At 39.2% G+C, this 24,163-nt stretch overlaps 1 protein-coding gene and 1 non-coding gene across 2 annotated transcripts in view; both read right to left on the bottom strand.

Annotated features, from left to right (window-relative positions):
• Positions 1-3,790: 3,790 nt before the first annotated feature.
• Positions 3,791-24,163, bottom strand: part of OPN5 (opsin 5) — a 44,232-nt gene continuing 23,859 nt past the window's right edge. The window contains exons 5-7 of the mRNA XM_050789020.1: positions 21,103-21,344; positions 17,781-17,838; positions 3,791-6,222 (exon numbers count right to left, since the gene is read on the bottom strand). Coding sequence (XP_050644977.1) covers positions 6,214-6,222; positions 17,781-17,838; positions 21,103-21,344 — 309 coding nt within the window. The 3' untranslated portion in view covers positions 3,791-6,213. The remainder of the gene's footprint in view (positions 6,223-17,780; positions 17,839-21,102; positions 21,345-24,163) is intronic.
• Positions 6,657-6,820, bottom strand: LOC126954122 (U1 spliceosomal RNA). The gene has a single exon (XR_007725557.1). It is a non-coding gene; the product is annotated as a U1 spliceosomal RNA (small nuclear RNA).

Here is a 24,163-nt window from a genome sequence, read left to right as displayed (position 1 = left end):
TGATTCTGCTGAAAAATCTCAAGCACTTTGAGATTCTCTGGTTTTGTTTTAAGCATTTTTTTTCATATGTGTGAATAAGGAGTTATGTGGAAAGACTCATGTCATGCTGCGAACACTAATATTATATTGGAGGGAAAGTTATAGATTATGTTTGCCTTTGTACGTCTTTGTGCAATATTGTTCTAATTGTTTCCATGAGATTGTATCACTATTTTAATTTGCAAAAATCAAATAAGAACTTTTAGAAGTCTTCTTAGTATTTTTGTAGTACCTCTAGTCTCTTTAGGGTGAACTAAACTATGTCTACATTTTCTCTCATTTTTACATTATAACATAAGAGGCAAACTTAATTATGTGGGGAACATTTTCCCACCAATAAATCAACTTGCCACTCAAAATATTTGCAATCTATATGAGGCTTGCTCTGAAAAATAACTGAAGCTGTTACTTTTGGGGATTTAGCAACGGAGATTGTCAAATTTTCCCTGAATAGTATGGTGACAGTTACTGACAACAGAACTGCCAGAGCCTATTCTAAAGCCAGAAAGAATTCCCACCCCTTCCTTTCCACCCTAACTTAACTCATCTTTCACTGATTTATCCTCTCCACCTCTCCAACAAATTACATGCTGCATTCTTTCACTGCTAACTTCATGTGGCCCTGAGACTTGCAGTCAGGCATCTTTTTCACTTTGGAAATAATATATACCATACCTTCCTATTGAGCAAGTAATTACTGACTTTTACCAGATCCCCACAAATCCCTTGGAGAGTTACCCTCAAATAAGCAAATTTCAGACACTTCTTCCTACCTGTGCTATACTCTAAAGCCTCCTTTTTCCTTAATAATATTATCTGTGAGGAGTAACAACCAGGCTTGGGATATTTTGCAAAACATCCAATTAACCTCCAGTAGATAAAGCAGGTGGAAAAGCCCTGAACCATGAAGTCTACTGCAGCTCTATTACTTACTTTTTGTGCTACCTGGGATGTCTTTGGATGGCAGCGGGCTCTTTGAGTCTCAACACCTCCAGGAATGAAGCATGGATAGGCTGACTGACCTTCCTGTGGCACATGAGTGCTTTGGACATTAACTGATTTCAAATTTTGGTGTTAGCAGGAGTTCCCTGGGAGCACAGAATGAGCATTTTTCACTCTGGATTATCTCAACCTAATTAAACCACCGAGAAAAAAAAAAAATAACTCTTATATCACAATGACCACTGCCTACCAATATGCATACTTGGAACAAGGAATCAGGTGGCCAGATGAAGAAAAAAAAATTCACCTTTCCTTCTTCCTAGAGTCATGGATTCCAAAGCCAATATTAGTACATCTCTTAGGTTGATACTTAGGTTGTGATTGACTCTTGTGTTTTGCCCTGGCTCACTGCTCTAGGACCGGCTGACCTTCTTCTCATCAGTAAGACTGTTTCAGAAGAGCAGGTCTTGTGCTTGCACACCTAGATATGTCAACTCCTGCAGAGGCTCTGTTGTCATTTGGTGCTGCCTTTCTGCTCTGACTTTATTGCTCATATTTTTTAACCATATTATTAATAGTCATTTGCCTAGAACTTTGCAGATTCATCTATTATTTGACCACCAGAAAATATTTTAAGAATTTATTGTTAATTTCCATTTTCAAATAAGCAAACCAAGGCTCAAAGAGATCAAATTGGTTTCCTGAGGCCATGTTGTCAAAGGTATAAAAAGTGATTCCTTAACCCCGGTGGTCTGATTCCAGGACCAGCTCTCTTTTTGATATATCATGGTGCCTCCACATATTTAATAATACATTTTAAATTTTTACCTCCCTTAATTATGAGAGAAGATATAATAAACAGTGGGATCATGGTGCTTTACTCTGTGTCTCTCCTCTTTTAATCTGTCTGGAGACATTTATTTTTAATTATCTACAATGAATGACTGCTTATTATATAATTTTATGGTCCAGGTCTAAAACCTATTACTGAATTGCCTTTGGTAATTATAGCATGTGGAAAAAACCTATCACATTTACTTACCTTGACCTACTTTAATGAAGTGATAACACTCATTATTTGCAGCTATACATCCAAATGTTCCCTATCTCCATGCAAGTTTGTCTCAGCCAGAATAAATGCCCAGTTAATCAGAGGTGTTTAGTTCGCCTTGCTAATAATGCTTGTGCTTAATTCTCTGTAGTTATTACACAACTATCCTTCTTCCCATAATATCTTTAAAAATAATTGCATCTACATTTTAATTTTTGCATTTTTTGACTCAGGGAATAATATACCAAACATGTCATCTAGAAAATAAGACATTGACCTTGACAAGGAACGTGAGATAGATGGTAAATAACCACTCTTCCACCTCACCATTTGGTCCTCTTCCCAGCTATATCATGGATACCTCCACTGAGGAATCCCTGAGTGGTTCCACAGAGCCCCTCCCATCACTGTTGGGCCATGAACCAGAGCTTCCTAAACAGCCTGGGGATAAGTGCATATCAAAATGAGCACTGGCAGGGTTTTCCACGGTGTAAAGAAGCAATGGACTATGATAGTAGTTCAGTTTTGTCCTAAGAAAACTGAATCTTTAGATTTTCCTTTCCTACCTGAAAATATGTAAAACATGATATAAATGCTAAGAGAAGCACTAGACCTTGCCTCTGAAAAATCCTGAAAACAGTATTAACACCAATGGACTCTCCACTATCAACTATCCAGATTAACGCAGTCTCCCTTCCCTCCCAGTTCTTTGGTTCCCCAGTTTACACCAACCAGAACAAGCCGGGAGTTGGGGGCATATCCTATTTGTCAATGCAATATTCATGGTGCAGCCAAAAAAATTGCCCTGGACATAAATATCTATTCTGGTTCCAGCTCTGTAATGAACTTCAGACCTCTGGCAAGATATATATCTTTTCTGTGTCTTATTTGCTGAATTAAAAAAAAAAAATGCTTACCCTAATTTTTTTGAAAGGCATTGGGAAGTTTAAGCCAATAGAGGTGAAAATAATCTACAAAGCACAAAACAATTTTCCTATGGAAATAGAAAATATTACTAAACAAAGTTCTTAGCCTAATGACTCTGATCATGTATGCTCTGTTGTTATTGTTTCCCTTGTTAGCATAAGAAAATAGGAGTACAACATTATTGATTCATAATATTTTCTACTTCCATAGAAAAAAATTGTTTTGTACCTTTTAGATGATAGAATGTACAAAAGTTGTTTTGTACCTTTTAGATTATTCTCACCTCTATTGTCTTATATAAACTTCTCAGTGCCTTTCAAATCAGAAAGTGGAATACATTAAAGCCACAGAGGATGCTCATGTCATCAGATATTGTTAATATCCCTTCTCCAACTGCATAGCATGAGGGTTGGGAACTCAGGTTCAAGGGTCATTCAGACCTTGGAGAAAATCTTGCCCCTGATGTGACCTTTGCCAAGTTATTTTCTATTTCTGAGCTTCAATTTATTCATCTGAAAACGGGGTAATATATTCATCTGTCAATCTCACCTCACAGGATTGTTATAAGGATTAAATGAAGTAATGCCCATAAAAAGCATTTAACAGCAAACCTGACACATAGTGAGTACCTGGCCAATGTGGTAAATACTGTCTCTTAACATTTCTTCCTCACAATGTAAATAGACTCTCCTGGAAATAAAGAATTCCAGACTCAATTAAGTTTGGAAGACACTGCTTTAAATGCATTCTTAGGTGAAGAACCATTAATGTATTCACACATGGGACAACTCTTCAAAAAAGAGAGATGATATCTAACATTTGCCTAAAATGTTTGGAGATTAGAACACTTCATTTTTGTAGTGGCTTTGCAGGACTAGGTTTCTGGGGATCATGCTTTGGGAAATCTTGTTCTCACAAATCAGATATTCATAATATTTTCATGAAATCCCAGGATCTCATTTGTCTCAAAAAAATGGGGAGAGATGGGAAGAGAAAGAAGTGGATGAGTGTCAACATGAACCACAATAGGATCACTGTTGAAGCTGGATGATGGGTACATGGGAGTTCATCATAGGATTCTTTCTCTTTTGTACATGTTTGAAAAATTCCATTAAAATTTTTAAAAAGATATTAAACAAACCAGAAATATATATATATATGTGTATACACATATATATGTATTATATATACCTGCATACATGCTGTGTCTTAATACATACACCAAACTCTAAGAGAAATGGCTAATCTCCCAAGGTCTACAGACCCACTCAAGCAAAAGTAAATGATCTGTTTCTTTCACTAACTTGGCAGTGAAGCTCTTCTCACACTTCGGAGCCTAATGAGGTCACCTGTGGTGATGGCAGTCAAAGGCGAACCCAGCCGGGTCATCCAAAGGCGAGTATCATCTCTACTCATAATCTCAACTTTCTTCCCTTCTTCCCCATAAAGGCTTTTACAGAAAAAATAATAATAATAATGGAATAGAAATTATATTTTTAACTTAATTTTTTTCTCTCATATTCCTGCCAGATATGCTACTACAGTCAAAATCAACCGAAGGTTTTGACAGGAGGAAAAACAGAATCAGTTCCTGAATAACAGAGACTTGAATCACCAAACATTCAATAGATGTGGTACAACAGTAGTTTTGACTTGAAGACTTGGGTTCATCTGTCATTTTAACTGAAGCTGTCTTTTGGGAATGCCAAGGTTTCTAGCTGCCAGGGAACCCAAAGGGACTTGCAATTGGCCTAGAACCCATTTCACTTGCCAAAGTACCTAATTTATTATATTAAGAAAATTCTCTCTCCTGATAACAACAAAATCAACTGTCACTTTTTGGCTTTTTAGACAAAAATTCTCCCTAACTTCTCTCTTGTTCCTAATGTAATTATTTTAACCATACCTCATTACTTTTTATTATGCCCAATTAAAGGTACTTGCATATTTGCATCATGTCTTTCATGGTTTAAACTCACTTTGGCACATTAACAAAATCCTATTGTTGTTTATTTAACCTTTAGAAAGTTCACAGATAGCTAACCTACCTGTCACCAAGATTTGTGTTTATGCATTAGGCATCTCCCAGCTGGACCATTTCACAGACTCCTGGCCGGCCCTTCTCATTCATTCATTATGTGTTCACAATTCACTCAAAATTTACAAGATGCTTAAGTTTGTTTCCATTCTCTAAAGTTCCCCTTTCCGCTCTCCCCCTGGCCTGACATAATGACTTTCTTTTTTACGTAAGAGTTACCTTTAAAATTAAGGTAGAGTCTTCTCACTTTGTTTCTGTTGTATAGTTTCCAAAAAAGTAAAAAGAAAGAAGGTAAAAAGCTAATTTATGGAATTATGGGGATAATTTTGATCTCATTTTTACAAAAAAAAACAAATAATAGATTCAAATTGTCCTAGCTTAACCTCTTATTCTTCAAAGACTTTTAAGAGTTTAAGAGGAAGCATCCCAAGGAGCTTTAAGCAGAAAAACAAAAACAAAAACAAAAACAAAAAAAAAACAATGAAATAATTCAATTTCAAGAACCGTACAGTTTCTGCCCACATGGAATTCACATCTGGGAACTTGCAGCTGGGCTGGGGCAGTAACCTACATATTAACTGTAGCAAGAATATTCGGGGCATAGAAAGCCCACACTATCCTCACTGAAACTGGAGCTGGCCTGGAAAAACTTGAGAGCGGCTCAGATGCTGTGGTAAAGGCATCAGGGACAAACTCTCCTGATGATGCTTCTTATCAGTAAAAAGACCCCCTGCACTGCTTTGCCAGTCATAAAAACAGATTTTCACCAATCCACACTCACCTCTGCCCAGTACATCATCTGCAATAGAACAAATCAAATTACAGATGTGGAGTGTAGCTGCTCCAGTTAGAGACACAGCCTGATCTCCTTGAATCAGGCTTTCCAGGCTAGCGTTCACAAGCCCCAGTTCAGAAGAAAGTGAGGTCCTTACTCACTAGACTGAGGTGTGCACTGCAGGATGCTGAAAGCGTGGGTTTCTAGCACTCTCTAGTTGTAACTCTGCCACTATACTAGAGTGAGATAACTCAGCTAAGATACTTGGATACTCCTAGGGTGCATCATTGTTTTGATATTCCTTGTGAATAATTTTTTCCTGACAGGGTGAGTGGAGTGGAGGCGGGAAGTCAGAAACATAACATTTGTAAGCTAATTTCTCTGCATGTGCCAGACGCTGTGTAAGCACTTCGGATGCACTCTTCACAACCAGAACATTTGTTATTCCCACTGTAGAGAAGAAAAAATTGAGTTTTAGGGTGAGGCACACAGCCGGTAAGTGGAGAAAGTCCAAAACTAAATTCAGAGCCTAAACATACCATACACACACCAAAAGAACCGGGATTGCAATGGACGTTGTCACTGAGATGGCTTCTCCCAGAACATGCAGAGTCCTCTTTCCAGGTGCATCCTGCCCTGTTCCCTTCCTGGATGTTCTAATGGCTGCAATTCTAGTTCAGGGTCCTTTCTTACCTATAGAATCTCCAAAGTTTCCCAATACATGTCCTTGTCTTCTACTCCTAAGCATCGCCTAGAATGAAATGCAACCTCCAAAGACTAACCTGTAAGGCCTTGCAGGATCTTCTCCCTACTCACCTATACTGCCTAATTTTCTCCCATACACCCTTCTTTTTCATTTTTTAAGATTTTTTTTTTTTTTTTACCAGAGGAGAGCATGAACACAGTCCCACACTACCACAAATTCTGCAGTAGAGTTTCCCATATTTGGAGGTGTCTCAGGGGTCAGTACATCCAACTTGCAATGGATAAGCCTTGCCCTGGGAAAGCAATCTTAGGAATCGTGGTGTCTCCCCTGACAGGCAGGTATCTTCTCCTTACATACCCTTCAATCCATCCAATATAAACTTGTGTCTGTCTTCCAGGTATGACTCTGCTAGGGCTTCCAGTTATGTCCCTCCGCCTCCTTCTATGCCTGACAACTTAATCTGTTCTTTAAGTTTTTGCCCAAATAGTGCTTCCTTGTTGAAGCCAGACTCTCTCTCCAACCCCTGACTCTGTCTTTTCTGTTTAAGTATAAGCTTCCTGAGGTTTAAATTTGTGTCTCAGTCTACATCAATATGCAGTCACACATTGGGTCAAGGCCACATAACTAACCAGAGTCAGAATTCAGTTCTGATGACTGTCTTAGTTATGTTCCTTTCAACAAGTATGTGGCTTGGGGCTTCGCTGGGATCACAGCAGGATTTTATGCTATTTTCTTGTGTTATTCAGAGCAGCCAAGGCAAACCGTATCCTCCTCAAAGGTGTGTCCTTCGAAAACAGGAGAGGAAAGTCATATCCTACTTTTGGATTATCTAGAACAGATTAGCTTGTGGAGCTGTGAAGACGGAAGATGTCGTTTGGAGGATTTGAACAACATAAGTGTGGCAGGATAAAAACAATCAACCAAATAACATTTTTTTACAATATAAAAAAATACTCTAATGATGTTCATTCATGAACAAATTTTTATTAGCTCTCATGGCCAATCTGCCTACAGAACAGACTCTGTACTAGAACTACACTGCCCTTCTTGCCAGACTCCACAGCACTCTCATTTGGCAAGACAATTTCAAACACACCCTGTTACATACCAGCCTCTTCATCTCAAGAAATACAAATTCCAACCTACTACTCTGGACATGCCTTTGAGTTTCTATGGAACTAAACTGGGCATCCATTTCCAAAGTGGCTGGCATGTTTCATTTCAGAGTAAAAACTGGGGAATTTATTGAGCAAAAATCTAAATTAATCTAGTAGAAAAGATAGGAAGAGTACAGTTTTGGGTGTGAGGAAAATATTCTCTATCTCATGTCAATAGCCTAAGTCATATTTTTTTCAATAAGGAAAGGCATTTCCTTTCTTCTTGCTAGCCACCATCCACATTCAATTAATAACAAACTCTCATCCATGTTTATTTCCAAAGTACTTCCAAAATCTAATTACCCTCTCTCTGCAGCCCAGGTACCAGCATTCAGACATTTAACAGACCTTGTATGGATGTATTTTTCCCCCGATTTCTTCTTAAAACTATCCTTCAATGTTTCTCAAATTGTGGAGTGTATAAGAGTCACCTGGAATAAGAATCACCTACTTTTTTTTTTTTTTTTTTGAAACGGAGTCTCACTGGAGAGCAGTGGCGTGATCTGGAGGGCAGTGGCGTGATCTCGGCTTGCTGCAACCTCTGCCTTCTAGGTTCAAGCGATTCTCCTGCCTCAGTCTCCCAAGTAGGTGGGACTACAGGTGCGTGCCACCACACCCAACTAATTTTTATATTTTTAGTAGAGACGGGGTTTTGCCGTACTGACCAGGCTGCCCTTGAACTCCTGACCACGTGATCTGCCCACCTTGGCCTCCCAAAGTGCTGGGATTACAGGTGTGAGCCACCATGCCCGGCCTCACCTACATTTCTTAAATGCAGATTTGTAACCACTGTTCCACAGACAGTCAGATGTATGAGGTGTGAGTGGGGCCCAATGATTTACATTTTAACCAAGCATCCCATGCAACCCTAAATAGGTACTTCGAATGCTACATTTTGATGAGAACAAGGACAACATTGGCCTGAAACTATAGGATTTAAAGTAAAAATCTTAAAACAATTTACATGTACTCAAATTGCTCACATATTTTTCCCACAGTCAACTGGAAACAGTGAAAATTATTGACCATGATGATATCAGTGTTCAAAGACCTTAGTGAATTGACTCCTTTCTGTCTCTTACCCAACTTCTCAGAGCCTCCAGAATAATGCTGTGCCAAGACATTCAGTGTGCTCTTCCTCACAAAGCTCTCTCTGGTTTTGAAGACCCTCCTAGAATTTTTTTCTGACCAACTTGCATCGGGGATTGCGTCTTTCAGCAACGTCCCTGGGCTCCATCCCCTCCCACACCCGTGTGGCTTAGGAGAGCCCTCCCTGTGCAGCTTTTGTCATAGCATTCCCCACAAGGTAGTGAGACCATCTACAGCTGACCCTTGAACAACACTGGTTTGAATTGCACAGGTTCACTTATATACGTGGATTTTTAAAGAAACAAAAGTTAAACCAAGTGTGCCTGCCTCGCCTGCCTCCCCTTCCACTTCCTCCACCACTTCTGCCTCTGCCATACCTGATGCAGCAAGACCAACTCCTCCTCTACCTCCTCAGCCTACTCAATGTGAAGACAATATGGATAAAAGCTTTATGATGATTCACTTCCATTTAATGAACGATAAATATATTTTCTCTTTTCTATGATTTTCTTAATATTTTCTCTAGCTTATTGTATTGTAAGAATACAGTATATAATACATGTAACATAAAAAATATGTGTTAATCGACTGTTTCTGTTCTTGGTGAGGCCTCTGGTCAACAGTAGGCCATTAATAGTTAAGTTTTGGGAGAGTCCAGAGTTATAGGCAGGTTTTCAACTGCATGGCTGATCAGTGCCCCTAAACCCCACATTGTTCAAGAGTCAACTGTACTTTCTTCTTTGTTTTTCCACCACACCGTGATCTATTTTCATATAAGGAGCATGCCTTATTTTTTGCCTTGCATCCTATATAGGAAACACTCAATAAATAATGTCTGTTGGAATTTATCCTCAGATGCTATCACACCCCCATACAACTGGTTCCCTTATCCCATAAACCAAGTTAGGATTTGGTGCGCTTGGTCTAGGACCTCCTGACTCCCTCAAGAGGAATAGAAATCAGCTCTAATTACTCATCTCAAGTGTAAATCAAGCAAGGAAATAGAATTATTGTAAGAGACCTAGAGTGGGAGTTTAAATCAAGCGAGATGAAAGAAGAAATCTAAATACAGAATAAATAGGTCAACCATATAGCAAAGTACTCAGAGTCACAGGCTTCAGAGGCAGACTGAGAAAACTGGAATCCCAGCTCTTCCACTGACAGGCTGTGTAATTTTGAGCAGGCTGCATAAATTCTCTGTGCCTCAGTTTCCTGATAGGGGACAAAGAATAACCCCTAGGGCTGTTAAAACAAGTAAAAAAAGTAGAGCAGACTTCAGCAAAGTTTTCCCATAAAGGCCAGAAAGTTCCTATTTTAGGTTTTGCAAAACTGACAGTCTCTCTCTCTCTCTCTCTCTCTCTCTCTCTCTCTCTACTCGAAAGGAGAAGCGGCTATAGACAATATGTAAACAAGTGGGCATGGTTGTGTTCCATTAAAACTTTATTTACAAAAACAGGCAGTGGGCCAGATTTGGCCACAGGGCTGTAGTATGCTGACTCTTACATAAAACCAATGCTTGGCGTATGTTAAACTTAATATTGTAGCTTTTATTATTTTGCTTGAAGGAATTTGCTTCCCAGAAAATAACTCAAGTTTCCAACTTTAATCATGTTCTCACTATAATGAGAACACATTTTACCTATTTGTATTAATTGGAATCAATACAGAGTGAGCTGACATCTAAGACTCACTACCTCAGAATATTTCTTCCCACTCCTCACTTATGTTTGCATTAGAAATAAAACCAGCAGGGTATTTTCTGGAATAATATCGCTTACCCTATAATTTCAACCATTCTGAAGCACAGAACTTAAATTGAAAAACCTATAAGACACTATAATGGGAAACATGCCCGCAACAGCAGCAGCCTGACTAATGCAAATGGTTTCGTTCATGTGAAAATCATTTATAGTGAATGATGAACTGTTAATTAATAATTGTATTAAATTAAATTAAATTAAATTCTGCTAACACTGAATGAAACCGAGGCACTAAACTACTGAATGTGGAATAAATTACTCCCTTTCTCCTCTCCAGTATCACATTTCTACTTATATTGTAATGTATATATATATTTCTAATTATACTGTAATATATATATAATATTCCTAATTTTCAGAATTACTTAGAGATTTCTGACCAGCAAGTCATGGCACTGATGCCACTACTCAGGAAATTTAGGATTTCCTGGGGTGAGTACAACAGTCACATATTCTTGTTGTGATTCTTATTGTGCTGCTAAATTACAAGTACAGTTACTTAACCACTTCTGATATTTGCTCCAGGAGCTAAAAATAATTAAAAAAAAAAAAATTAAAGAAGCCACACCTGCCTCCTTTTTGTACCAACTTTTGCAAGCATATTTTTTTTGGCAGGGTTTGTCTAGAAGAAGTTGTTGCTCTCCTCTGCCCACACAGTCCTCAGCTTATTAGATCTTCTAAATGCCTGTCTTCGTTTGCAAGGCTTGGACCAGCAGTAGCTGCTGCAACCCAGAATGAGACAGGAAATTCTCTTGCTTATTAACCATCTCAGACACTCACATTGCCTCCACTCTCCCTCTCCTTTCCACCATATTTGCTCAGCCTCAATACACTCCAGTTGCTTTAAACCCTTGTCATGAACACCTTTGAGCCAGTCATTTCTTACAGTGAAGTCTACATAATATCCCAGCTCCCAGCTGACCTGACTGCTGATTTTCCATGCCTGCCCAGGTACCTCATCTAACAATACCGAAAATAGCTCAAAAGAGGTGGATAGGGTCATCTCTCACCTTGGAACACTTTCCCACGCTTTGGAGAGACATCATCTTTGTGGAGTGTGTGGTTTCATCGCCATCCTGAGCTAAGAGCCTCATCTGTGCCCCACACACAGGCTCAACTGCAGATTGAGATTATCCTCTGGATGAATGCCCTGCCAAATCCCCACTGGCAGTGAGTTTCTACAAAACACTAGCTTGGAAGTGTTTGTACAATGTTCAGGCCCAGTCCTATATTTAGAGAAGAGTGCCTGATTCTCCACTCTCTGGAAATGTCGTGAGTAACTTGCTGCTTCAATGCTATTATTCTTCTTCACTTCCAATCATTTAAGTCATTTTATCAGCCTGGTCTCACACATGGCTTTGCTTCTACATGGATGGAATGTCAGAATGTGTAGATTCAGATCTATTCTGAGCAGTTTGAATAAATCCCACATGCTTGCTGACGAATTTGGCTCATTTTTCAAATATATTAGGTGCTTTTTTCCCCCTCTAACAAATTAGATTTTATTCTTTGGGTGTATATATATGTGGATCGGGTGGCTATTGGAAGTGAATGCCACTTTCAAAGTAGAAAATACTTAGATAAGTGTAACTCTTGGTATTAAGGAAAATATCCTTCTTTCTGAACAAATTAGCTCTAAGTAGTCAATCCTAACATAGCTGTATGCAAAGAAATGCTGACTCACCCAAGAGCTTCATTTTCCCCTTCCCTGGTTTCTTGAAGAGGTTACTGGGCCTTTGTCCCTAGTGTTCCACTGGAGGCTGTCATCTCAGAATTCAGCCTTCCCCTAGACAGTTTGCTGAGATGGGAACACAACTCCTTACCATAGATTTTTTCTGGAATGCAGGCAGAAACAGAAATTCTCACTGAGCTTCATGCCAGTTACAGAAATTCTCAATTATCGAGACCTCTAATTCTGACTTTAAATACATAAAAGTGTATTGAAAGCAGAGAAGATTCCATTTTGGAGGCCCATCTGGGGTTTAAACTCATTAATATCTGCGTATGATGTTGTTGTATATAGAGTGGTTTAAATCCTTGTTACCCAAAATGTAGTCTGCAGACCCAGAGCTTGGGTATCACAAACAGATTGGACATCTCCCAGATCTATGGTGACCAGACATATTAAGAAATGTCCTCCTACCTCCTCAAGAACAGGATTCACTCCTATCACTACAAAACCCACTTGGAATAATTACCTATTTCCTCTAATAGTGATGGTAACAATAGTTTCCTTTTATCTTATATTTTCAATGGGCCAGAACTGTCCTGAGAATCTTACAGATGATACATGAATCACAACAAATCCTAATGAGATGAGACTGTCCCTATTCCACAATGAGGACAACCAAGGACACTGAGAGATCAAGTAATTTGCCTACACAGCTGGTAAATGACAGCACCTGAGTTTGAGATCAGATCTGCTAATTCTGAAACTACTCTGAACTTCTACGCTGTGCCTCCAATGCTCTAGGTACTGTTTAGAAGAAAATGTTCTAATCCACACTGCCCCAAATCACTTGGCCAGCTCCATTTTGCTGTATCCTGAAGAAGAAAACTGACTCAAGAAATTTTCCCTTGCTTGAACCAAACATTCAAACACCCAGAGATAACAGGAGAACATTGGCCTGGCAATGATTGAATTCTGCGCTAGAAGACCTTGCAAAAGCCCCACAGTTCTCTCCTCATCAGGGGAACAGAGACATATGCAAATCAATTCCCAGGACTTCTCCTGATATTTTGCAGTTTCTGTCATCAAAGTAAACCTATAGGTCTTCATCTAAAAACTACCACACTTAAAGGTATTTACAATATATAGAAAGGTCAAAACTTTGCCAAAACCCTCAAATCCCTAAGGAACTAAAAACACATTGTCCCCTTCTTTTGTATCTTCCAAACATTCAGGACAGTGTATACTGCAGGTGCTTAGAAGTGCCTGAGTGCAAAGCTGAATGAGTGAATGCAGTATTTGCCTATGTAGATTTGGCCAATATTAAAACCAAACTAAAACAAAACTAACAAAGCCCATGTATACCTGAAAGAATTTTTTCTCTCACATATGTTTTAAGTAATAGTTGTCTGTCTATTCCAGACCTCGTGGTGCATGTGAGGGTATATTTGTCAGGCTAAGGAAAGAAGGTTCAAAGGAATTGAGAAAATCAGTTTAAACGATAATGGTTTGATTCAAATCTCTTAAAGTATTTTTAGAATATATCCCACGTAGTCCCATAACCTGATGAACAAATATGTTGAAGGTTAAATCATTTAAAAATCATTGAGGGTCACAGTGGTGACCAGGGATTTTACAATACGGCATCCACCAATAGCATGAGGCTTTGAGCAAAGTCTGTACTGACTGAGGGCATGCCCTTAAATGTGTTTTCTTAGCAAATCCCCTGTGGGGTCTTATATTTATTGCCTTTTGCCCCATGATAACAGAATGGTCAACCCTTTGACCTCCTGGACAATGAGGTCTGGCTCCCTCTCTACAAAATTAGTTATTGAATCAAAGACTGATGCTATCTCTGCTAACCTTTTTTCTTTAATGACATATATTTTCAATCTATATATAATGTTCTCTGACGTTTTGGCAGCCTTCAAGACATTTCATTATGCCGGCATCATTGATCCCCGCAGCAGCCTACTCATCAGCTAGCTCTGACTCTTCCTCTTTCCCCCTCCTTTCCTTGTCTTTTCTCCCTCATTTGCACTAACTTAATGGAGAAGCATTTCTATTCGTAGACTTGTGGCTCATGTTGCTAAAGGTCATTAAAGGCAGTGGTGGGAAATTAAATGAGACAGATTTCGGTAGTTACCATTTCAGTACTAAATAAGCATAATGCTTGATTCTCAAGACAATTACATTTCTAAAAGTCGAAAACTTGGATTTTACTGTGAAATATATTCTTAGTGCTTCATTCTACTTGGAGGAACTTAAAATATATTTATATTTTATTATGATTCTTGAAATCCAACTTTTCAAGTTAGTAGGGCATTTCTACTCTCAATTTCCATTTTACAAATTTATTTACTCATTTATTTGTTAACAAGATAGGCCATGTTTAAATGAAAGTCCAGGGATCCAGGATTTTACATTCTTGATTTAATATTCTAGCCCATGTTTCCATATCTCCCCCAAGTCATTACTTGTTTGATTTCAACCATTAACTTTCCAAGTGTCCTTTATGCATCAGGCACTAGACCAGTTATGAAAACCCAAAGGAGAACAGGCATCGCTACAAGCTCAAGGATTTTGCAGTCTTTCTCATAATGCTCCCAGACATAAAATGCAATATATCTTTTTTTAAGCTAAAATTGAATTTGCAGATATGTTTGAGGACTGTACAGAGCTTTCTCCAATCATTGGAAGCCACTGGGGAAATAAAACCCACTCAGGAAATTATCCACTGACAGTCTGGTGTACATGAGCCAAACTTCAAAGACTCCTTGCTTTTTCTTCCTCCATTCTACCCCAAGAACCACATCTCTATCAATTCTGGTGCCTCCCAGCTCTCAGAGTATTACCCAAAACAATGTAGTACCAAAGCATGGAGGACTTAAATCATATTTTTCAAATTGATAGCAGACATTAACTCTAGGATCTCCTCCAAAGCTCCTACAATTTAAACTCTTTTTTTCCTTTTCACTATGCCAATTTTTCTTATACATGCATTTATAAAGCCATGTTAAAGACCATATTCTAGCTAAACAGTTAAAGTACCTGTTTTCAGGAACGTTTGTACAATGTTAATGTTAAATTCCACCTTCCAGACAAATCTACACCAACCTGAGTGTTCTTTTCTCCTTTTCCTACCTGCACCACCATCCATCATCCACTTCCATAATCATCCCCCCACAAAAAAGAAGAAGAAGGAAAAAAATCTCCTTCACTTCACTTTCTTCAGGTCATTTAAAACCAGCAATTTCTCTTTTAGCATTCTTGTCCTACCTGCTTCACTCTGCAACTCTATAATCTATAATTATATCGTTATAATGATATAATGATATAATCTATATATCATTCAGTATGACTTTAGATTATTTTTAACTACCTATTTTGAATATCTTTACCTATGTTGCAAATGCTCCACGTTCAACATGTTCTAAATATAATTCACTCTCTCCCCCATCCCACTCGCTCTCCTGTATTTTTCCCCTCTGTAAACACCAATATCTACATTATTTCCTAAACAGATGGCCCCAAGTTATCTTCAACTCTTATTCATCCATGTAATCAATTACCACTTTTTTGTCACTTTTCAAAATATTTTAAACCTAAATTTTCATCTTCATTTTTAGTGCCATTTTTTAATTCAGGTTCTCATAAGTTGCAATTTTTTTTATAAAGCCTCTTAACTGGTCTGCTGACCTCTACTCTTGATTCCCCACTCTCATGCAGACAATCCACCTTCCACACTGCCACCAGACTGGTCTCTCTTCCCCAGCCTAAAATCACGAATGGTCTCCCTATCACCTTCATGATAAAATCCATATAACAGCATAAACAACAAGGCCTTTGGAGTCTGATTTGGCTCCTGCCAGACTGCCACTCCCAGCTCCACTTCTGACCACCACCACTCGCCTTAATAATAATAAGAGCAGTTGTTAGTACACAGGGATGCTTCTCTGTCACCGGCATAGTGCTAAGTGACTTATGTGGATACTATTTCATAAGTCTCACAATGACCCTGTGACACTATTGTTATTATCCTCATCTTTCAAACTTGCCAAAGGGCACAGAGGAGGAGTGCAAACCTGACCGTGCTTTACAGCTGTGTCCACCTCCATCTGAAGTGCCACACACTCTCACACCTCTATAATTTACACATTTGCCGAAAAGTTCCTTGCCTTTCTAGTCTAATGAAAATTCTGCCTCTTCTTTTCTCCAGACTTTGATAGGCAGTCATAAGCCCCAAGCAGAGTTGTTGCTTCTTGTCGTTGTTGTTGTTGTTTTGATCATAGAGCATGTTTTTCCAACATTTATTTGGCATGTATCTTAAACCAATGACACCTATCAAGTCATTCCTCATCCCACACCCTTGACTGACGAAGAACAAAGACAAAGGAACTGAAGGTGCCATGTACTGAGGTTGAGCCTTGGAGGAGGGTATGATTCTCTATAAACCTTCAAGTGGAAGGAGTGGAGAGGTTATCAGTGGCATGAGAGGGACCACCCTCTTCCCCTTTTCACTGTTCTTGCTGGCAGCTACCAGAAAGGCAGAATCACAATTGATGAGCAAGGCTTAAGTTCATAGCAGAAGGGGAGGTGGGTGGAATAGAGAAGCATAGAGAACACCTGTCTAGTCATTTAATTAAAAGAACTGCAATGTAGATGGCCCTGCTTATCAGATTAGGAGAAAAGATAATAGACAACGAGTAGAAAACCTATTTGGACATAGTATCTACATGCCTTCTCCTTTCAGTAGCTTTTAAAGGGCAGGAATCTGTCTTTGAAATCACTCTATCTCATTCATATCTACATCTCTTTACCTATCTGCCTCAAAAGGTGTTTGTTTAAAAAAAGAATGAACAAAAGAAATAACAAGCTAACAAAGAACAAAGAGAAGAAATAACACTTCCAAATAGCTATCTTCACTAAATTCACTACTTAAGCAATTACAACTCATAATGCCCTGTTACATCCATGATTTTAGTAAGTAGAACTTAATGAGAAAACCCACGTGGGTAAAATTATCATCAGCGGAAATTACTGTTGTCTTTAAATTTGGAGATACAGGAGAGTTTTCCATTAGTGATTTAAGGCAAAACTGATTTCCCCAGAGGACTCCTTTGTGGAATGACTGCCATCAGAGTGTGAACCTCCCCCAGCATGAAAAATGGCTGTGAGAACCAAAGTACCTACCAAACAGCCATGGTCCAACATATATGATCGTCCACCTAAATGAGCCCCAGAAACTGCCTCCCTAACCCGACATGAAGAAATAATAATGACAATGATATAATAAAATTAAATAACCCCCTAATACATAAAATTTCTCAACATTTTCCTCACTATATCACACTCAATTCTGTTTGGCATGACAACAGGTTTTAAAGTACATGAAAAGAAAGTTCCAGGGACGCTCATCCTGATAATATTCCTTAAATTAGTATCCTGTAATCTAGTTTCCATTTAGCCATTGGAATTTCCCAGCAACCCCTGGCTTGAGGAAAACTATACAAAATATAAAAATATAATATAAAGACAAAAGTGTGGCCACAATCAAATGTTTACAGCAGTGAAGAGGCAAATAAGTGAATAGTGTGTCCATACTGATGCCGTATCCATCTTCATACCTCTTCGTGAATCTCCAGCACAGCAGAGGACTTCCTGACTGTGGTTACGGTGTGCAGCCTAGATACAGGAGAAGAAAAACGCAATTTAATATATACATATACACACACACAAATACATACGTACATATACATACCTATGTATATGTCAAACTCGACTACCATGAGGATTACGTGCAGAAATCTTGAATTAGCAACAGATAGAAAATAATAATTCAATTTGGAATATTCAAAGTCAAGGAATTATTTGAGCAGAGTTTTCCAAAAACAAGCCACTCATTTAGGGCACATTTCCTGTGCCATCATGAGTTTCCTGTTTTCTAGAACACAATTAATTGTACACCTACCTGCACTCAACTAGGCCTTGTGATTCACCCACTGAAGGAGTGTTCTTTATAAGACAGCATTGCAAGCCAAGGTGGTCAGGGGAGGTTTGATTATGATAACAATGCCAGAGTTTGCGGCTTTGTTCTCCCTTGTTATCTTCACTCAATACCAGGAATGCAAATGACTCCATCCTTCACTGCACACCCCCAACCAAATGTTTGAACCCCCAGTGCCTTTTAAACATTTCTTCTCCATCTGAGATAGGCCTAGCATCTGAAGCCTCTTTCCCCTGTCACTGACCATAGGTGCCCTCACTTGTCTCCGGGTCGGCAAAGGCCTATGATTCCATGAGCTGTACTGCCAGTGTCTTCCTTTCTTAGCCTCTGGTTCGTTAGCTTTCAACAATGTACAAGATAATCATCTGGGAGAGGTAAACAATTAAACAATGGAAGCTCAGGACCAATCCAGACAAAGCCAAATCTCGACAGATGGGGCCCAGGGAGCAGTCATTTTTCAAAGTTCCCCAGGTGTCTCCATTACACAGCCAGGGTGGAGAAGTGCTGTTTACAAAATATGGGAGACTACATCTGGATAAAAGAATAACATTCCAGAAAGAGTTCTTGGCCACATTTGTTTCCTTTGGTTCACCAACTTCTACCAAAATCTCAGGGGATTCAATTCAGGAGGAAAAAATGAGTTTCGCTTGTAATAGACTGTTAAAATTACCCAAAATTTATTTCCACAATCCCATATTCAATACATTAGCTTTATTATTTGATTTCAAAGTATTTCCCAAGAGGGTGTCCCCTTACAAGCAAAAATATTTCAGGCCTCAGAAAAGAAAAGAACAAGGATATTGATTAATCTAGTTTAATTCACTTGTTTTGGTATGTGCAATAATTCTAAACTAGCTTCACATCGCTTAACCTTGCTCTGCAGACCCGCACATTACTCACTTCCATAGCTTCTTAATAACAACAAAGAGAAACAAGGTTTCTTTCTGGCTTCTTTGTAAAGATATAAAGAAACGTCTGGTGGCTACCATCCACCCTTCAGCTCTTCTCTGAAGCTGCCCCTTCTAAAATCTGCGACTCAATATCTCTTCAGCATTCCTTCCACAAAGAGGCTTCAACCTCTAGCACCTAAGGGCTCTTCACTGCTTCGACTCTACCACCTGCTTTTTCCCCTGAAAGCTGACCCTCTAGAGAAAAGAAATAGCCCTGTCCTTCTCTAGCAGAGTAATTGATGTATTTCGTATAAACGGCTAATAGGAACCAGTGAACCGAGCTGTCTCTTGCCTGACTGATTTTCCCAAAGGTCTGTGGCCCTAAGTCACTTTCTCCCACATAAATTTCCCTCTTCCCAAAGTTGAGTATTGAATATTTATGGCTTGCTCACGGTTGTGAGTGAATGTACAGAACACAGAGGCAGTCTGAGGCAAAATTATGAGGTACGTGAAATTTGCTTGCAGTCATGCCTGTCAAACTCCCATCTCCTTCAGATGAAGAAGTGTGCCATTACTTTCTCCCACAACTGCTCTATTAAAATTATTCTCTCCATCTGCATTTGTAACAAAATATCAATAGCTGATGAGGACATAGTGTTACTACTTCAGAAAGAGATGCGTTTTAGCACTTGGTTTTAACTGTTCAATTCAACAGCAAAGGCAGCAACCACCAAAAAATATGAAAGCACTACTAACAATTATCCCTTAGATCTTTCCACACATCAGTTTTGCTTAATTCTTACAACTTCAGGAGATGGGTATTATTACTGTTTATTCCATTTCTGGCTCTATGTTGTTAATTTGTTCAACGATATAGAGCTATTGTAAACATATTGTAAACAGTCGAACATTAAATACTGGTCTTCTATCTTCAAATTGTGTGTCTCTTCCCCTGTACCACAGCAATAATGATAATGCTACCTTTTATTTGTGCCTTTTTGTCATCTTTTCGTTTGATCCGTTGTGAGGAACCTAAGGTCCAAAATATATGTCACTTGCTCAGGCACAGTGAAAGAACAAGACAAAACCCACATCTTCTCATAGCTAGTTCTACTTTTTTTCCACTGTCCCTTACTTACTCAAGGGAAAAAGTATTGAAAAATATCTAAAAATCAAGTAAATAAGAACAAAAAGCACTGAAACCAGGGGCCCTATCAACACCTCTCACCTCAGACCATGAATTCAGGTGCCTGTTCCACTTTTTACTGCTAATACTGGCCCTAAGTGGACACAGAAGACCACCAATAACCCCCAAGTCTGTACTCACCCTGAGCTTTTTGGGTCTTTAGGAAAAATGGTGCTGGATTCCCAAACTTTTTTCATTGTGTAGCACAAACAGTATCAACCAAGGAGCATACATTTTGAAACCCAGCAGACTTGAATTTGAATTCCTCCTCTGCTACTTTCTGGCTGTTTAAACATGGGCAGCTTGCTTAACTTTAACCTTACTTGAACCTCAATTTCTTCTTCTGACAAAGAAAGAGAATAACCCAAGGCTCTTGTGAAAATAAAATAAAAGAAACCTGGCACACAGCAGAAATGTCATCTCCCTTCTCCCCTTCCTTCCTCTGCCTGCCCAACTTTTATGCCCTTAGTTAGTGGTAGTTATGTGCCAAACAAGAGAATCATTCTATTGTGAGATCAAAGCCATGTGAAATAGTACTCTTGGAATAAAATGGATTTGGTCCCAGATATGCAACTTACGAGCCATGGATAAACAGTGGTTGTTGCTCAGATGGACACATCTCTGTATCTTAGTTGCTCCAGAATCGAAAACAGAATCAATTCTCACTATCTATCCATGTCATATAACCTCTACATAGCTGATCACTTGATTTCAGGATCTTTGATAAACAGAAAATAAAGTCCTTCCTACACTACTCCTAGGAGATGAGCTTTAACCCTGAGAAGACAGCACATCTGAGGAGCTTGAACCCTGCCGGATTTTGAAACAAAGAGAGTGTAATTCATTTCCAGCTTCTGAAGTTTTACCTGAAGCCTTCCAGAGACTTCTTCTTGGTTGCTTTCAAACCACCAGTTTGGCAACAGGCAAATTTGTAATCAATAACTTGGTAGATGATGGGATTGTACATCGCTGCAGATTTTGCAAGTAGGGTTGGCACCACAGAGAGCTGTATGGGAATGGAGTCTGGCCTTCCAAAAGCTGACCACACAGACACCACTGCATAAGGAATCCAGGCAATCAGGAATCCAGCACAAATCAACATCGCTACCTGACGAGGGAAAGCAACAGAGAAAAGAATCAAGACAGCTGGTAAAGGACATGAGTCTGAAACGATGGGTACGGAGAAGGATGAGGTCACCTCTCACACCCAAGAAAGTCTGTCATTGTTTTCATTTACTTTGTCTATATCAATCATTTCATATGGACTTCTGCGAAGTTCAGCCAAAAGAAGTGATTACAATTTTTTATCCCATTTACCACATCCTATCTAGTTTCCACTCTAGAATTTGAATGTAGCCAAAGACCCAAAATATAACCCTCAAATAGCTGTCAGATTATGCCTCCATGTGGCAGGAAATCATATTTCTGGACTTCTCAACCCACATTCACTTAAAAACTCGATGGAAAATATATTCACCTTGATGACATTTTTTTTTTTTTTTGAGATGGAGTCTCGCTCTGTCACCCAGGCTGGAGTGCAGTGGCACGATCTCAGCTCACTGCAAGCTCCACCTCCCGGGTTAACGCCATTCTCCTGCCTCAGCCTCCTGAGTAGCTGGGACTACAGGGGCCCGCCACCACGCCCGGCTAGTTTTTTGTATTTTTTAGTAGAGACGGGGTTTCACCATGTTAGCCAGGATGGTCTCGATCTCCTGACCTCGTGATCCTCCAGTCTCGGCCTCCCAAAGTGCTGGGATTAGAGGCTTGAGCCACTGCGCCCGGCCAACCTTGATGAAATTTTAAATCATCATCCATATTCACCTCAGGAAACAGAAACTCTGCCCTAGTTTGAAATTCTAATTTGCATTTTCAGAAATTGCTATTAAATGTTATTTCTTTTGACTCAAATTTTTCTCAGGTTTGAGGCTCAGATAGTGGAAATCACTGGGTACATAATGTAAAATAAGTCACTGAGATTCAGCAAAAGTGGTACAGTTTTATAGAACAATACTTTTCCAGAAAACACTTTTCACTCTCACAAAATTATAATCACCTTCAGGACCTCTTTATTTTCAGACCAAAGAATAATTAGTGATAGGGTTTAAAACACCCTCACAAGTCTCTCACCATCTGCAATTCAGTCCCTTTAATAATGTGGTCCTAATTAGTGCTGTGTAACTACCTACCTGACCCCTATACATCATCTCACTTCAACAAACTCTTTTCAACAAGTCTTTGTGTAAGACACTATGCCTAGTGCTGTGGGGTAATACCAGTAAAACCTAGAGCCTGAGTTGTATCCCTCTAGAATACAAATAACTACAGTACAAGGCTGAATATGATTTAAGTGGCAGCTCAGAGGAAGACACATGTACATCCTATTGGGCAAATTGGGGAGTTTGTTTTTTGAGACGAAGTTTCACTCTTGTTGCCCAGGGTGGAGTGCAGTGTTGTGATCTTCGCTCACTGCAACCTCTGCCTGCCAGGTTCAAGAGATTCTCCTGCCTCAGCCTCACGAGTAGCTGTGATTACAGGTGTGCACCATCATGCCTGGCTAATTTTTCTATTTTTGTAGAGATAGGGTTTCACCATGTTGGCCAGGGTGGTCTCGAACTCCTGACCTTAGGTGATCCACCCACCTCAGCCTCCCAAAGTGCTGGGATTACAGGCATGAGCCATTGCGCCCAGCGTATCGAGGAAAGTTTCAAAGAGGACATGCACCTTGACAAGTAGAAATAAAGAAATAGTGGTGAAACAAAGTAAAGGCATAGACAGGAATGTGGGAGGTCAGTATAGGAACCAGTGAGCTATTCACTGTGGTATGAGAAAGCAACAAAGGGAAATGAGGCAGGAAAGAAAGATTCAGGGTTTTGTATGGCATTATGAGCTTGCCCTTAATTCTATATTATTTGAGACACTGGTAGGTTTTTGAGCAGGAAATATGATGAGAGCTCTGCTTAGGAGGATTAGCTTGTAGAGGAAAATGGCACAGAAAAAAATAGAAGGTAGAAAGATCATTGTTTATTCATTCAATCAACAAGCTTCTACATGCTTTGTGTGAAGGATAAAGCAATAAACAAAGCAGACACATCCCTGCCCATGTAGAATTTCTACTCTTGGCAGGTTTGATTGGGCAAGAGTCTAAAGAAGAAATCAGAAATTAGAGTATTGAGACTAACAAATGCAATCAAAACTTTGGTTTTTATTTAAAACTTGTGCTATTTCAGGCCCTAATTGAAAAAGCGTACACTAACTTCAAAGTATCTTTACACACTGTTATCTACTAGGATATTCCTTCCGTAAAATAAATTTGAAATCTACATTCAAATCAGTCTTCTGCACAGTAGACATCTATTTGTTTGGGGCGGGGGATTGTTTGTTTGTTTGTTTTACCTTTGTTTCTACCTTCCCAGTGTATCTCTTCTACCTTAGCATCACCAGCACCCCTCAACCTGCTAGGCTGCTTTATGAAGCTGACATCATGGGCATCACATGACCCAAGTCTGACCAAGCAGAGGACTACACATTCCTGGCTACGATAATAGGAATAGAGAGCAGCACATGACTCAAAAGATCTTGATCAAACCCACCTTGGGGATTTTATAAAGTTCCAGGAAAATTGGACTTTCCTATAATCTCTGAGTAAGGATGCAGCTATGCCGGGTATCACTTCCTTTTACTCCCATCCCCCACTTTAAGAAGCAAAATAACAATTCCCAACATCAGGGTCATGACAAGTTCTAGAGAATCAATGATAAGGAGTGAAACATACAATGTTTTATTAGTAATAATTAAAGCAACACTATTTGTGAATGCCTTTATTGTTTTAGACAGTTGATTGGATGTGTTTTTCCCATAACAAGGTCATATGTGTGCACGTGCATCTCAGTACGCTTTAGTGGTAAGCAAGAAATGCTCCACAGCCTC

The sequence above is a fragment of the Macaca thibetana genome, chromosome 4 (assembly GCF_024542745.1).
Source record: "Macaca thibetana thibetana isolate TM-01 chromosome 4, ASM2454274v1, whole genome shotgun sequence".
Lineage (NCBI taxonomy): Eukaryota > Metazoa > Chordata > Mammalia > Primates > Cercopithecidae > Macaca > Macaca thibetana.
The sequence above is the reverse complement of the archived record's forward strand: the minus strand, read 5'-3'. Positions and strand labels throughout refer to the sequence as shown.